Source organism: Arachis ipaensis, chromosome B8 (genome assembly GCF_059453495.1).
Source record: "Arachis ipaensis isolate K30076 ecotype BB chromosome B8, ASM5945349v1, whole genome shotgun sequence".
NCBI lineage: Eukaryota > Viridiplantae > Streptophyta > Magnoliopsida > Fabales > Fabaceae > Arachis > Arachis ipaensis.
Genome location: NC_142443.1, coordinates 108893969 through 108911715, shown reverse-complemented (window position 1 = coordinate 108911715; position 17747 = coordinate 108893969). Strand labels below are relative to the sequence as shown.

Below are 17747 nucleotides of genomic sequence, written 5' to 3'. Positions count from 1 at the left end.
AAAAAAGTGAGAATGGGAAGTTAGGTTGCACATATTAGTGATTTGATTGATATAGGTTGAGTGTGATACTTAAACTAATCAAGGATTCAATTCAATTTAGTCCACTTGACCATATATATCCCACCTTGACCCTAACCCCACTACGACCTTAATAAGTCCTCATGATAATTGTATTCATGCATCAATTACTTGTTGATTGTTAAATGAAAAGCAATTCTTTGAAAGCATGATTAGAGGAGATTTGAGTGAATTGACCCTAAACACTTAGTGATGAGAGTGTATACACACCTAATGAGGGTTCGATCGCTCAATTCTATGTTTCCGCCTCTCTTATCATGCATTCTTGCAAGTTGCTTCATTTTGAAACTTGAATCAATTCTCTAGATTTTGCTTGCATCGAATTATTTCCCTGCTTTACCCTAGATGTTTATACTCTTGCTTGGAAATTTAATTGTCTATTTTCACCAAACCAATAGGATACATAGATAGATAGATATATATATATAGTATATACACACTTTCATGCATATAGATAGTTGCATTTAATAAGTTGATTACCCCTCTTGATTATTTTTTTTGTTGGTTTAGCATGAGGACATGCTATTGTTTAAGTGTGGGGGAATTGATGAGTCCATATTTGATGGCATATTTTGACACAAATTGGATGGATTCTAGCACATGAACTCACACTTAATCACTAAAATAGCATACTTTTGTGTTTTGTCCCTAATTTGATCCTAAACATGAAAACATGTAAACTTTGTGTTTTAATAGAGCAATTTAATCCCACTTTTATATCATTCGATGCCGTGATATAGTTTGTGAGTGATTTCAGGCCTTGGAGGCAAGAATGGATGGCAAAAGTGGAAGAAAGCATGCACAAGGGAGAAAACATGAAGGAAACAAGGAAAATCACACATAGCGAAGTGTGCATGCGCACAGCCCTGCGTGCGTGCGCACAAGCGAGAATTTCCATGTGTGCGTACGCACGAGCACCTATGCGTATGCACAGGTCAAGTTTCAGCCGAGTGTGCGGACGCACACGTTTGTGCGTCTGCATAGGACCCAACACGTGATTTCATTAATGAACACATGCTGCGCGAATTTGGAGGCCTTTGGGTCATTTTTGGAAGGCTGAAATGCTGAATGGGAGTGCTATATAAAGGGGATATCAACACATATGAAGGCATTAGGCTTTAGCACATTTTAGTTTTAGTTTTACATAGTTTTTCATAGGAGTAGGAGTAGGAGTAGAGTAGATTGCTCTATTAGGGTTTCATTTCCATTTCAATTGTAGCATTTTATAGCAAGCTTTGATCTTTAATTTTGCTTCCTTAATTGTAAGTACTCTCAATTTTCTTTTAATTAAAGCACTTTATTTTCTTATGGTTCAAGTCACTTTGTTTATAATTGCAATTTTGAGTTTCTTGATGTTTTGATTGATGAATTTAATGTTTCATGCTTTCTTTATGCTTGTTTGGATGTTTATTGTTGCTTTTCTGCATAGTTGGTTATAGCTTTCTATTTTTCCTTGCAATTTTCTATATTTTACTTTTATGCACACAAGGTATTTGTGAAAATGCCAACCTTAGATTTTGAGTAGATTTTCCCACCTTGGCTTGTGGTTTGAGTCCCTAGAATACTAGAGTCTTAATGTCCGACATTTAGTGGTAATTCTTGGGTAGTTAGTTGACTCTTGTTTCTATTGACGCTAGCTTTTTATCAACTAGTTTGGTAAGTTAGCTAGGACTTATGGATTAAGGTCAATTATGCTTGCTTGACATACTCCTCGATGGTTGGGGTTGACTAGGCGAGATTGACTCATCATAATTATCATAGTTGTGGTTATGGCGATGATAGGATTCCTTGGATACTCATTCCCAAGTCAAGGCCCTTTTATTGCATTCCTTGCATTTTTCACAAGTTTTGACATCGCTTTCCTTTTCACTTGCATTAATGACAATTTTGAGCATTCCTTAGTTCTTTCATCGCTTAGTTCTTTTAATAGTTTGTTCTTTGATTGCAAAACCCCCTTTTGTTCTCTTAACAACCGAAAAAGAAATACTTCCAATTGCATCCTAAGGAGAACGACCTGAGGTTGAAGTACTCTTGATCTCGGTTACTTTGTATTGAATTTATTATTTGATTGATCTTCAATTGTTGGGTTTGGACTATACATGCAACGGACAATTTCTACCTTTAGTGTGAAAATCCAAACCCATGCTTTTGAGCATTCGTCAGTGGTCAATATCTAGGATAGGTAGCCTTAGCTCTCAATTACTTGCCAAGAGATTTTCTTGTAATTGAAGTTTCCTTTCCTTGCAATTATTTGCTTTGAATTTTATTGCTTTGATGTTTATTTTCTTGCATGTTTAGTTTTCACACTCTTGGTTAAGAAATTGGATGTTTGGATGGAATTGAGTTGTGGATGTCCATTTCGTATTGTGTGAGAATAGTTAATTGGTTTGGTTTCCATTGACGCTAGTCTTTCACTAAGTAATTAGTGAGTTGACTAGGACTTATGGATTGAGATCAATTACACTCTTTTGACCAATTCTCAAGGAGGATTGACTAATTTGTATTGATTCCACACAATTACCATGTTTGTGGTCCATAACTAGGATAGAAAACCTAGATTACCCACTTCTTGCCAAGAGCCCCTTTAATTGCTTTTTTTCAATTCCATGCATGCTTGTTTTAATTTCTTGCCATTTACATTACTTGCTCTCTTACTTTTCCAATTCCCCAAGCTCTCTCTCATAGCCAATAATTGTACACTTCATTGCAACTCCTAGGGAAGACGATCCGGGAGTTAAATACTCTCGGTTAATATATTTGGTTTGAATTGTGATAACATTTGATTGATGACCAATTTGTTGGGTTAGGACTATACTTACAACGCCAATTCCATTTTTGCTAATCAAATTCCTAACCTATGCGAATTGGCTCAATCGCTCAATTCTATGATTCCATTGCTTATCTTGTATCTTCTTGCAAGTTGTTGAACTTAATTTTAAAATTTTCAAATCAATCTTTGGACATTGATCATCTTGCTATATTTTCCTTGTCTTGGCCCTAAGTTCCTACTTTGGATTGATTGAGATTCTTTTGTTTGTTTTTGCCAAACTCAATAGGAATCATAGTATAGATATAGATAGATAGCATCTAGTATAGTTGCATGCATGTAGGTAGTTGCATTGAATAAATCATTTACCCCTTCATTCATCTCCTTTGGTTGTGTTTAGCATGAGGACATGCTTGGTTTAAGTGTGGAGGAATTGATGAGTCCATATTTTACGATATATTTTGGTTTGATTTGAGTAGATTTCATCACATAAACCCACATTTGTTCATCTAAATAGCATGCTTTTGAGATTTCTCCCTAAAATGTTCTTGAAAGTGAAAACATGCTCTTTTGTGCTTAATTTGGTCAATTTTAATTCACCTTAATCCCATTTGGTACCTTGATGTGTTTGTTAAGTGATTTCAGGTTTTCAAGGCAAGTCTGGGTTGAAGAAGTGAAGAAAGAGCATCAAAAAGGGGAGAAATCATGAAGAAAATGATATTTGGAAGCTGCTGTAAAGATGCGTACACATAGTGATGCGTGCGTACGCACAACGGTGACTTTGTGCAAGGATGCGTACGCACCAAATGTCGTGCGTACCCACGATGGGAATTCTGCGCAACCGTGCGTACGCACGCATGCATGCACGTGAGGTCATTAATGCAAATCACTGGGGGCGATTTTTGGGCCTCCAAAACCCAGTCTAACTCATTTTCTGAAGCTATTTGAGGCCAAAGTGAAGAGGAATGAAGGGGGCAATTAGGGTTAGCTTTTATCATGTTTTAGTGTAGTTCTCTAGAGAGAGAAGCTCCCTCCTCTCTCTAGAATTAGGATTCTTTAGTTTAATTTCTTGCAATTTCTACTTTTAATTCTTGTTTTCATTTACTTTTCCTTGCCATTTCTTGTTATTGCATCTTTATCTTCTTATTTCTCTTGTATTTCCTTTATTTTGCCATTTTTATGTTATGAACACTCTATGTTAATTTTAATTTTAATTTTAATTAATGCAATTTATGTTTTCATGTCATTTATTGCTTCCTTTAATTGTTATTTTCATTTTCTTGCTTTTGGTATTTTAGATTTTATTTTTAATGCAATTTAATATTATTTTATTTTCATACACACCAAGTGTTTGATAAAATGCTTGGCTTAGTTTTCACTTAGCTTTTCTTCACTCTTGGCTTGAAATTGTTGACTTTGGTGATCCTTGAGTCATTAATGTCCATTCTTGTTTGATATATTAGAGTAGTTAGTTGATTTGGTCTCCCTTGACTCTATGTGACCCTTAGTGTTGACATAGGACTTAGGGATTGGAATTAACTATACCTATTTGACTTATCTTCGATGTAAGGTTGACTAAGTAGGATTAACTCTCCATAATCATCATATGTTTGTGGTCAATGTCTAGAATAGGTAGCCTTAGCTCTCAATTACTTGCCAAGAGATTTTCTTGCATTTGAAGTTTACTTTCCTTGCAATTACTTGCTTTGACTTTTATTGCTTTGATGTTTAATTTCTTGCATGTTTAGTTTTCACACTCTTGGTTGAGAAATTGGATGTTTGGGTGGAATTGAGTTGTGGATGTCCATTCCGCATTGTGTGAGAATAGTTAATTGGTTTGGTTTCCATTGACGCTAGTCTTTCACTAAGTAATAAGTGAGTTGACTAGGACTTATGAATTGTGATCAATTACACTCTTTTGACTAATTCTCAAGGAGGATTGACTAATTTAGATTGATTCCACACAATTGTCATGTTTGTGGTCCATAACTAGGATAGGAAACCTAGATTACCCACTTCTTGCCAAGAGCCCCTTTAATTGCTTTCTTTTCAATTCCATGCATGCTTGTTTTAATTTCTTGCCATTTACATTACTTGCTCTCTTGCTTTTCCAATTCCCTATGCTCTCTCATAGCCAATAATTGTACACTTCATTGCAACTCCTAGGGAAGACGATCCGGGAGTTAAATACTCTCGGTTAATATATTTGGTTTGAATTGTGATAACATTTGATTGATGACCAATTTGTTGGGTTAGGACTATACTTACAACGCCAATTCCATTTTTGCTAATCGAATTCCTAGCCTATGCGAATTGGCTTATCGTCATCATCCGATGAAGGTGGTGGTGGAAGAGAGGGTTCATTGTTTGAGGAAAAGGTATTGTAGTTGGAAGGTGGTTCATATTGGTGAAAGTCTTGAGGTGGTGTGTATGGAAATTGTGGTTCTTGGGAGTATTGGTGTTGAAATGGTAATGGCTCTAGGTATAGTTCATATGGTGGTTGGTACGGTGGATATGGGTTAGGGTCATATGGGGGTGTTTGGTGGTATGGGGCTTGTGAATGAGGTTGTTGGGGACTATGTTGAGGGAAAGGGTCATATGTATGTGGTGGTTGTGGTTGACAATCACAATAAGGGTCATCACACACATTAGATTGGTATGCATCAAGAGTTAGATTGTACCCATAAGAAACCGGAGGAGGTTGTTGCCAAGAAGGTTGTCCATAAGCTTGGAGCTCCTCCCACCTTTGATCTCCAAATCCTTGATGAAAATCCTCATTAAAGCTTCCATTTTCTAAAACATAGTTTGAACCACACTCATAGCCAAAGTGATGAGAATTCATGGTGACAAGAAAAAACAAAAACAAAAACTAACAAGAATTAAAGAAAGCAAAGTCCTACAACTAGCAACAACTAACAAAGAAGTAAAAGGCAAACATACTCACAATATATATATATATATATACAATAGCCAATAACATAGCACCATTGCAATTCCCCGGCAACGGCGCCATTTTGATGTTTGGATTATTGTATGGTTTAGAATTTGACAATTAAATTCTCGTTGCAAGTATAGTTCTAAACCAACAAACAATCCTCACATGCAAAAATTTGGTTGTCACAAGTACAAACCCTAATGAAAATTAACCGAAGTATTCAAACCTCGGATCGTCTCACAAGGAATTGCAATGAAGTGGTCAATTATTGGCTATGAAAATGCATGGGGGATTTGAATTGATAAAAGGACAAGAAAATAAATGGCAAGAAAGGTAAAGCAAACAATTAAAGAGAGCAAGTAATAAAGAGAGACATTCATGGCAAGGGTTGAGATCATAGGCTTTCTATCCTAGTCACTAATAGCAATGATTAACAAGAATTTATCTTATTTTGTCATCTCTAGCAATGGAAGAAGGTACAATATTATCTTCACATTGAGAGAACGTCAAACAAGACTAGCTAATCTCAATCCAAAATGAGTTGGGTATTCATAACTCAAGATTGCCTAATTCCTCTTTTTAAGCCAAGAATGCTCAAAATCTACTCTAACATCCTTCCAGACATTTTGTCAAACACTTGGAAGGCATAAAAGGGAAGCATATTAAATTGCAAGGAAGCATAAAAGCTAACAACTACCAATTGCAAGGAAATTAATAACAACAACTCAAATTATCAATAAAAGAACATCAAAAATCAATTGCGTTAAAAGAGATCCAAATCCAACATGAGTTCATTAACATAAAAGAGGCATAAATGAGAAATTAACATGAAAACTAAGAGAATCAAACTACTAGAGCATGAAAATGTAAAGAAAACAAAATGAGAACAATAAATTGAACCTAGATTTAAGATGGAAATAAGCCTAAGAACCCTAATTCTAGAGAGAAGAGGGAGCTTCTTTCTCTAGAAACTAAACTACATGATGCCAAGCTACAACTAATTGCTCCCCCTTTGCTTAATCTTTAATTCTGCATGAAATACCCTCAGAAATGAGTTGGATTTGGGCCTGGGCAGCTCAGAAATCGCCCCCAGCGATTTCACTTTAAGTGGGTCACGTGCCGAGCGTCACGCGTACGCGTGGATGACACGTGCGCATCGCTGGCCAAAACCTCTACTCACGCGTACGCGTGGGCGACGCGTGCACGTGGCTTGCAAATCTTCAATGCACGCGTACGCGTGGATGACGCGTGCGCGTGGCCCTCAATTCTCCAATTGCTCATTTATTCATGGATTCTCCACCTTGCATGCTTTCCTCTTCACTTCTTCCATCTGATACTTACCTTATGAACCTGAAATCACTCAACAAACACATCAAGGCATCGAATGGAATTAAAGTGAATTAAAATCACCAATTTTTGGGCCTAAAAAGCATGTTTTTACATTTAAGTACAATTTAAGGGAGAATTACAAAACCATGCTTTTTCATTGAATAAATGTGAGAAAAGGTGATAAAATCCCCTAAATTAAGCACAAGATAAACCATAAAATTGGGGTTTATCAGAAACACATGGTGTCTGGTTCAAGACGTGAACAACGGTGCTTAAAGCTTCACCCCAAAAGGATTTTGCCAATCCAGACTGTGACAATAAGCACCTAACTCTTTCAATCAATCTTCTGTTTATCCTTTCAGCCAAGCCATTCAACTGAGGAGTCTTTGGAGGAGTCTTCTGATGTCTTACACCATGCTCTTTACAATAAGCATCAAATGGACCCAAGTACTCACCACCATTGTCAGTACGAATGCATTTCAACTTCTTTCCAGATTCTCTTTCAACAAAAGCTTGAAATTGCTTGAATACATTCAAAACTTGATCTTTGGTCTTCTGAGTGTAAACCCATAATTTCCTAGAACGATCATCAATAAAGGTTACAAAATAGATAGACCCTCCATGTGTTCTTGTCTTCATCGGCCCACAAACATCAGAATACACCAAATCAAGTATCTCTGGCTTCCTTGAAGGTGAATGACTCTTGAAAGAAACCCTATTTTGTTTCCCAGCAAAGCAATGGTTGCACGTTTGCAAAGCAACCTTGCAACCAGATAAAAGATTTCTCTTGGATAACATATTCATGCCTTTCTCACTCATATGACATAATCTCTTATGCCATAAATCAGTTCCATCAACAAACTCAGCAGCATTAACAACATCTTTCATAATCTTTGCTTGAGTTAAATAAAGAGTAGAGTGTCATGTACCTCTAGCAACAATCATGGAACCCTTAGTGAGCTTTCAACTATCACGAGAAAATGAGCTATCCAAGTCTTCATCACACAACTTACCAACAGAAAGTAAGTTCAACCGAATATCTAGAACATGCTTCACACGCTTCAAAGTCAACTTGGTACCATTGGAGGTTTCTAAGCAAACTTTTTCAACACCGGCACATTTTGCAACACCTTGATGAGTCATTTTCACATCACCAAAATCACCAGGAGTATAAGACGTAAACAGATCCCTCCTAGATGTAACATGAATAGAAGCACCACTATCAATCACCCAACTAGTGTTGTTATCAACAAGGTTAATAGATTCAAACTCCTCAACAAGAAAAAAATCATCATGAGTTACATTAACCTTGTCTTCATTGCTACCATCATCTTTATTTTTGCTCTTGTCTTTACTTGCCTTAGCTTTCTCCTTCTTTAGCTGCCAATAAAATTTCTTCACATGTCCCTTTTGACCACAATGATGACACTCAATATTTTTATACTTTTCTCGAGACTTGCTTCTGCTTTGATCTCTATTTTTAGGACATCGACTTTTGTTTCTCCCCTAGACTCAAAAACAAGAATATCTGAATGTGTAGTCGATGTATCTTGTGACTTTCTTCTCATTTCTTCATTCAAAACACTGCTCTTGGCAAGATTCATAGAGATTATACCATCAGGAACAGAATTGGACAATGACATTTTGAGAATTTTCCATGAGTCTGGTAAGGAGCCAAGAAGTAACAACATCAAACTTGATACCCATGGAAGATAACTAATTCATTATTCCTTGGAAGTTATTCAAGTGATCTGTCATTGATGTCCCATCTGTATATTTCAAAGCCAACAACTGCTTGATCAAAAACATCTTGTTATTCCCAGTTTTCTGAGCATTGAACTGTTCAAGTTTAATCCAAAGGGTCCGAGCATGTGTCTCTCCAATAATATGGTTCAACACATTATCGTCAACCCACTGCCTAATATATCCACAAACTTGTCTATGCAACAAAGTCCAATCATCATCAGATTTATTATTAGGCGTCCCTGTACCAAAAATTGGTTGATGAAAATTTTTGACATAAAGCAAATATTTCATCTTTAACTTTCACAAATCATAATTAGGACCATTAAGAGTGATCCTCCTACTAGTATTAGTATTAGCCTCCATTGTTCATAGAATCACAAGCCCAGAAAAATACCAACAAGCTCTGATGCTAGTATGAAAGAGCCTAGCAGCGGAAACAACACAAATATCCAACACAAGAACAATATGAAAGCATTCACAATACAATATGGTAACAACTATAACAAGCAAATATAGCAAGGCAATAACAAGAACACACCGAGATTTCAACGTGGAAAACCCCTCAATGTGAGAGGTAAAAATCACGAGTCGTCCAGACCAATGAAATAGCTCCACTATAATCAAATGAGGTACAAGAGAGTCTCAAAAAAAGCATAGAAATGTGCATATAACCAGCCAAAATATCAAAGCACCAAAACTTACAAATGAGAAGCAAGAAGATGAAAAATACCCAAAAAATAGAGCTACTGTCCAAAGCCTATTTCTCTCTCTTCAGACTTCCAATTAAAATCTCCACCATTCAGAATGAAGAATAAGATGAGAATAATCTTTAGTCCAAATTTCATGTTGATCCAACGGTGAAAGAATGAGAAACTGCTAAAAGATTACTACTCTGTGTAAAAACGAAAAACCTATTTTCTCTCTTGCGAAGCCAATTTCTCCCACTGCAGACTTCCAATCAACATCTCCACCTTCCAGAATGAAGAACAAGATGAGAGGAATATGCAGTTCAAATTTTAAGTCGATCCAACGGTGAACAAATGAGAAACTGCCATTTGAAATTTATTGCTTTGGATAAAAACGGAAATTCTATTTTCCCTCTTCTCTCTTACTTTGGTGGCTATGCTCTCTACCTCTCAATGACTCCAAAAATTTAATTAGAATTGTGACATAATGGATGCAAAGAGACACCCCAAAATATTGGACTTGGGCCTCACAAAAGAGACAAAAAAATCCAACAGCCATAAGACATCAGAATCGTGCATATCTACAAGGAGAGGAACACTTATGCAGATTTACTAGCCAAATGATCTCTTAACCTTCACAAAGGGATCACCTACCTTTTGGTGCCGCCAGCCTTCTTGTTTCATGCCCTCTTAGGGAACATCATGGGAACAAAGCTCCCTAGAGCTATTCCAATGTAATTTTCCTTTGTCTTGGGCCTTCGGCCCCATCCAATAAAAAAAAAAACAGTAAAAAATACTCAACATCTTTAAGCTGAAAATTTTTGTCTCACGGCAAAAAATACTCATTATCATAAGTATTAATTTCAAATAGTTGTTATTTGTTACAAATATGTATCCAACATCATGCTCATATTGAATAATATGAGATTCTTCAGTTCTACCAAAAAATATTCACACATGCCTACATCTATGTAGGGCAAGCATTTAAATAAAACTCCATCCTCATTCACCCTAAAATCTGCTGTTATTAGGATAATATTCGTTATTAACCATTTGCAAGAATGAGGAGGAAATTTTGGTGAGTTGGTGTGTGTAATTTTGGCTGAGTTGGTTCAACTTATATAGGAAAAAAAATTTAACCATTGATATTTTATTATCATTATAAATGAAAAGGTTTTGACTTTTTTTTTTCGCTATCAATCACAATAAGGTAAGTAGCAACTGTCCATTGCTTGTTTTCAAATAAAATATATAAAATGATTGTTTATCATGTTTACCATATAAACAAGATATGTAAGTAAAAAAGAAAAATCACTAGAAAAGTCACAAAAAAGAAAAACAAGATACGTGTAAATTTTGTCCAGACGCTATGCAAACTTGAGAACAAATCAAATACAAAAATATGAAAAAAAAATTTTAAAGTGACAATGTTAATAAAATGGAAAAATGATACTTTAATTATCTTTAAATTTGTAATATTTATTATGTGTAAGTTTTATTATCTTAATTCAATGGTAATTAATAGTGTATTTTTTTTTTCTAAAGTGACAATACAATTTTAGAAGATCCAAATCCCAAAAATATATATATATATAATTCATACATCATTAAATAGGGCAATTCACGTTAATAAGTCGAGAGAGGAAGAAATTTACACAAATCCGCTGAACTAAAATCTGCTTCATGAATCAACCAAATTACGTTTATATGTAGTTCGAATCAACTAAATTCGAACTACATTTACACATAATTCGAATGATGTTGATTCGAATTATACTCAAACGCACACACACCTACTAATTCGAATCAACCTGATTCGAATTACACTCACACACGCTGCACATAGTAATTCGAATTGGCCATATTCAAATTACTCATCATTTAATTCTGACAATTCTTTTATTAAAAAATTAATAATTGATTAAAAAAATTAATAATTTAAAAATTAAAAAAATATATATTTTATTTCATGCATTAAAAAAGAGCTAACAAAATATTTAATTACGAGACTTCTTTAAAATATTAATGAGCTATCAATTCGAATTTCATACAATACTCTTTTGCCCATTTATAATAGCTCATGAATATTTTTTATAAATTTTTTTAATAGATTTATTTAAATTATACCACAAAAAAATATTTTATTCTATACAAAATAATTTTAAAAAATGGCTTAAAATATGTTAGGAGTACTATAAAAATTTGTAATGTCCTAATAACTTAGGACATTAAAGAAATACTCTACATAGTCAATAATAATTTAAAAATTAAAAAAAAATTAGTTATAACCAGTATTTACCTAAATTACTAGAATATTACAAACTTTTATAGTACTCCTAACATTTTTTAAGTCTTTTTTTTAAAAATTATTTTGCATAGAAAATGGCTTAAAATGCCCTTTATTTTATGCAGAACAATTTAAATTAAATGACTTAAAAAATGTTAGGAGTACTATAAAAGTTTGTAATATTCTAGTAATTTAAGTAAATACTAGTTATAACTATGTTTTTTTTTTTAAATTTCGAAATTATTATTGACTATGTAGAGTATTTCTTTAATGTCCTAAATTATTAGGACATTACAAATTTTTATAGTACTCCTAACATCTTTTAAGCCACTTTTTAAAATTATTTTGTATAGAACAAAGGGCATTTTAAGCCATTTTCTATGCAAAATAATTTAAAAAAAAAGTTTAAAAAATATTAGAAGTACTATAAAAGTTTGTAATATTCTAGTAATTTAGGTAAATACTTGTTATAACTATTTTTTTTAATTTTTAAATTATTATTAACTATATAGAGTATTTCTTTAATGTCCTAAGTTATTAGGACATTACAAATTTTGATAGTACTGCTAACATCTTTTAAGCTATTTTTTAAAATTACTTTGTATAGAATAAAATATTTTTTTTGTGGTATAATTTAAATAAATCTATTAAAAAATTTTATAAAAAAAATATTTATGAGCTATTATAAATGGGCAAAAGAGTATTGTATAAAATTCGAATTGATAGCTCATTAATATTTTAAAGAAGTCTCATAATTAAATATTTTGTTAGCTTTTTTTAATGCATGAAATAAAATATATATATTTTTTAATTTTTAAATTATTAATTTTTTTAATCAATTATTAATTTTTTAATAAAAGAATGGGCAGAATTAAATCATGAATAATTCGAATCTGGCCAATTCAAATTACTATGTGCAGCATGTGTGAGTGTAATTCGAATCAGCTTGATTCGAATTAGTGGGTGTGTGCCTTTGAATATAATTCGAATCAACATCATTCGAATTATGTATAAATGTAGTTCAAATTTAGCTGATTTAAACTATATATAAACATAATTTGGTTGATTCATGAACCAGATTTTGATTTGGCAGATTTGTGTAAATTTCTTCTTCCCTTGGCTTATCAATGTGAATTGCCCTCGTTAAATATGATTTATTTAAAAAAGTATATTTATTTATGAGGAAAAAAACAGACCATGGAAACAGAATTCAGTATGGCCCAGAATAACGTCAATATTGAGGTAACCAATAAACCGAAGCTGAAGCCAGAAAACGAAAATGGAAACGGAAACGGTAGCCACCACATAACTTGTAATCGGAAACTGTAATCATCTTCTTCAAGGGGAGAGAGAGATCGAGTTTAATGGAGCTACTGCGGTTGCACCTGCACCCTGCTCGTGATGTCCCCGTTCACTCTTGTCTCTCCAACTCCACCTCCGCCTCCTCTCTTCTCCCCACCTACCACCTACTCTCCCTCCGCCGCCGCCGTTTGCCGCGTCCGGCGGCATGCTCGGCCGACGTTGACGCCGCCCTGCCTCTTCCGTCGATAGCGGTGCCGGAGCACGCCGGCGGGAAGATGGTGGTGGAACTCATCGGAGCATTCAACGAGCTGACGGAAAGGATGAACGTGCTGTCAACGAGCTCATCTCGTGTGCTGTTCAAGTCCCTGAAACTCTCCATTCCAATCTTGCAAAATTGCCCTCTTTCCCCTGATGGCCGTTCCCCTCTCTCCAAAGCCTTATCCGTTGCCTTCGTCCTCGCCGATCTCCAGGTAAACAAAATTAAATCGATATAGTGATTGAGTTTCTTTGTTTTGGACTTAGCAATATTCTCGAAGGAATGCTGAGGTGAACTTGTTTATGCTACTTTTGACAAAATTGGTACATTCAAAATCTAGTTTGTCTGTATATATATTATAGTTGGATACACTGATTTTGAAATTTGTTTTGGCAATTTTACATATCAGTGCATTTATTTCCCTTTTAGCCGAGTTGTGACTACTTATGTTTTTGAGCAATCTGTTATATCGTTGCCGTTTTTATTGTCTCTTTATAGTTAATGTGAATACAGATGGATGCTGAGGTTATCTCTGCCGGGATTTTGAGAGAGGTCTTCGAGGCGGGTGAAGTGACTATACATGAAATCCGCAACCAAATCGGTACTGGCACTGCGCACCTGCTGCATGAGAGTTTGCGTTTGAAGAACATCCCATACAGAGTTGATGTTCTGGATGATGATAATGCTGCTGCGTTGAGGAAGTTCTGCTTGATTTACTATGACATTAGGGCCCTGATTTTGGACTTGGCTCTGAAGCTTGACATGATGAGGCATCTCGATTATCTACCAAGATATAAGCAGCAGATCCTTTCTCTGGAGGTTATGAAAATATATGCTCCTCTTGCTCATGCTGTGGGAACTAATCACTTATCACTTGAGTTGGAAGATCTCTCATTTCAGTACCTATTTCCTTATTCTTATCTGTATGTTGATACCTGGTTGCAAAGTCATGAAACAGGGGGTAGATCAATTATTGATATATATAGGGAAGAGCTATTCCAAGCGCTAAAAGCCGATACCTTGCTCACAGCCCTGGTTGATGATATATCAGTTGAAGGTCGGTATAAAAGTCGTTACAGTACGATGAAGAAGCTCTTGAAGGATGGTCGAAAGCCAGAAGATGTAAATGACGTGCTTGGCCTGCGAGTGATATTAAATCCAAAGCCTGGAGCTGGATATAGTGCATCGGAAGCTGGTGAGAGGGCATGCTACAGAGCTCATCAAATCATCCAATCTATGTGGAAAGAAATTCCTCATCGGACAAAAGATTATATTGCCAGCCCCAAACCAAATGGATATAAAAGCTTACATATGGCGGTAGATGCAAGTGACAATGGTAGGACCAGACCATTGATGGAAATACAGATCAGAACAACTCAGATGGACAGGTTAGCTGTTGGCGGAACGGCATCACATTCATTATATAAGGCAGGCCTTACTGATCCGGTGGAGGTCGGTGTCTTTTGCACGTCTAATAATTAAATATGTAACTTTGCATGGATTCTTTAAACTTAAATGACTTATTTTACTTAGTAAAAGAATTTACTTCCAATATTACTGTGAGAACTATTTGGGAACTTATGTAAGTTATTTGTTGGTGCTTAGGCAAGGCGTCTGAAGACAATCATGCTAGCTGCAGCTGAGCTGGCAGCTCTGCGACTTAAAGATCTTCCAAACACAAACCATAAGGGGATTGAGATTGACCAGAGGGATAGAGTGTTTCGGCTTCTTGATAAGAATGGAGATGGTAAAATTAGCATAGAGGAACTTACAGAGGTAATAGAAGAGCTCGGTGCACCAGGAGAAGATGCCCGAGAGATGATGCATCTCCTTGATTCAAACAGTGATGGCTCCCTGAGCTCTGATGAATTCCATATGTTCCAAAAGCAGGTGATTTCATACTCTTTCATGAATAGGGAAATCTTTGATTATTCTATGTTATTCTTTGCATCTTCGTGCCCTTTTCAGAAAATTGTGACAATTATACTAATTGGTGAATAGATAATTTGTGAGTAGATATTTCTTTCTACGTAAATACCATTTTCTGGTTTGTTGCCATAAAGCTAGCTGATTCTCCTCTCTTGTCAATTGTAACCTTTTTATCTTTTGGTTAATTTGATTTTGCAGGTTGAGTTGGTGCGTTGTTTAGAGGCTAGAGATGATCAATACAAGAAATTGTTGAATGATAAGCTTCATATGGCAGATGACAGTGGTTTGATTCAGGTATATAGTAAGGAGTTTGGAAACAGGCTTGCCAGTTAGTGCTGCATCCAATTGATATGAACAAAACTTTATGATATTATTATGAAAGGTTACCCACCATGACCTCTCTTACACAAATCCAACAACCAATATTATAATAACAACAACCAATCGTCCTCGTCATCGTCGTCAGCTTAAGCAAGCCCCAGATAACTGATATAATTGCCATGTAAATAAGTTTTATTTTTTTTGGTATTGCCATGTAAATAAGTTACTAACGGTTGCAGGCAAGATGAGCCTAAATGAGCAGTTTTTCTCGGCAACCTTAGGGCTGTCAAAATGGGTCGAGCCCGTTGGATAGGCCTGTTTAACCACTTAAATAAACGGATTTTGGCTACCAAAATAGGTCTGCAAAGATGAGACGTTTAGCCTTAATAAGAAAGAAGGGTTTAGGAAAAAGAAAGAGGTGGTCAACGGAGGTCAGGTGCTTGTCCGACGGCAGTTGGTGGTGGTATGACGTTGGTTCGGTGGCAGCCGATGGTGGTAAAATGGTGATAATTGGTGGTGATGAAAAATTGTGTTGTAAATAAATAACAAAAATAAAAAATCAAATTATTATATTAAATTTTAAATCAAACCATTTTCTATATCCTAAATATAATAATTCATTCCAATCCAATTCATATCAATTTATTTCAAATCAAATAAAATAAATTCTAAAAATATTTTGTTCTGAACCCACCTGTTATGACGGGTAACCGGAGATTAGTGGGTTGAAATTGTTGGGTTGGCCCAATCATCTGAGGAGGGAAGCCTTCGAGCGGGTTTGCGTCTTTGGGGCCTCTGTCCGACTTGTGAGTATGAGTGAATGGGGGGTGGTACTTGCAAAGACACTCCGATGTCTAAGTCAGCAAAGGTGTGAGCAGGTCTAGAAAGTATTGGGACTTAGAGATACCTGAGAGGTGTCAGTGTATTTATAGTGGTAAACCAATAACCACCGTTGAGGTAGCTCCACCTTTTAAGGTAGATAACTGTCCATTTATCTTAGGGAAGTTGAGATATGGCTCCTGGAAGTGGGTTGAGAGATTTTAGGGGCAGTTACTCATTTGAATGAGTGTCTATCTGCCAGCTGATCTTCGTCCCTGACTTCTTTAAAGCAAGTCGTATCAAGAACCGACTTCTCAGGGGAAGGTCGGTGGCAAGCGAGGCTCAATTCTGTGGGTTGGGCCTTTCGTTTGGACCTGGGCCTTAGCGTTGGGCCAGGGTATGAACAGTGCTTCTACTCGAGCCCAATTTCTTTTAAGAGTTGGGGTCAAGTATTTAAGTCGGGACCGTAGCCGACCTGATAAGGAACCGACGTGATGTTTCAGAACCGACGTGTTTTAAAAAATTCTCAACAGTCGCGTCTAATCAAACGTTGCGTCCGTTAGGGATTTGTATATTCATACGCGGGGATCAGTTACATTGGGAACAGTGCCCCTCTTTAAATGACGGCTTCCGTTTTTACCAATATGCCCCAACGTTTTTATAAATACTTTCCCTCTCTTTCCTTGCTTCGTTTCTGAAAACTTTCACACTTCCTCTGCTTTGTTCGGAAGAAGCTCTTGTTCGAAGAAATTCATCTTTCTCTGCCCCTATCCTTTTTTCAAGCAAAGGTTAGTTTTTTCTCTACTCTCTTTTTACAAAGTGCTTTTGTTTGCCTGTTTTTATTTTAGAGAGGAGGGTTGGCTTGTAGGGTTCTAGTGACTCTGTTTTGTTTGATTTCAGGCCCCTTAGAGACCCTATTTTTTATCCTTTTTCTTTTTCCTTTGTAGGTTTCTCTAACCCTTTCTAGGAAAAAATGTCTTCTATAGAAACCCTTGCTCAATGGGTGGATGTCACGGTTCTGGGGGAAGAACCTTTTGTTGATACCGACTTCATCACCAACTTTCGCACTCATCATAGGCTCTGTACTTCTGATGAGAATGAGCCGAAATATGAACTGATTGCCCCGGGTCTGGAAGACCGGGTTTGTTTTGAGAGGGCTTCTGAGGCAGCCCATCATTTTTTCTATATGTATGAGAGCATGATTACCCGCCTAGGCATTTTTCTTCCTTTTTCCGATTTTGAGATTGCTGTTTTATGCCATTGCCGTGTTGCTCCTACCCAACTTCACCCTA

At 35.9% G+C, this 17747-nt stretch overlaps 1 protein-coding gene across 1 annotated transcript; it reads left to right on the top strand.

The window, feature by feature from the left end:
- The first annotated feature begins 13025 nt into the window (after positions 1-13025).
- Positions 13026-15723, top strand: CRSH (Ca2+-activated RelA/spot-like protein). Its single transcript, XM_016315937.3, has 4 exons — positions 13026-13600; positions 13900-14838; positions 14992-15276; positions 15514-15723. Exons 1-4 carry the CDS (start codon positions 13193-13195, stop codon positions 15646-15648), a joined length of 1767 nt encoding a protein of 588 aa, XP_016171423.1. The 5' UTR covers positions 13026-13192; the 3' UTR covers positions 15649-15723.
- The last annotated feature ends 2024 nt before the right edge of the window (positions 15724-17747 follow it).

Excerpts from the sequence above, each read along its gene's own strand:
- CRSH (XM_016315937.3), top strand. The coding sequence starts at position 13,193 with ATGGAGCTACTGCGGTTGCACCTGCACCCTGCTCGTGATGTCCCCGTT. Across the intron at positions 13,601-13,899 it reads TCGTCCTCGCCGATCTCCAG|ATGGATGCTGAGGTTATCTC; the intron begins GTAAACAAAATT and ends ATGTGAATACAG. Across the intron at positions 14,839-14,991 it reads GCCTTACTGATCCGGTGGAG|GCAAGGCGTCTGAAGACAAT; the intron begins GTCGGTGTCTTT and ends GTTGGTGCTTAG.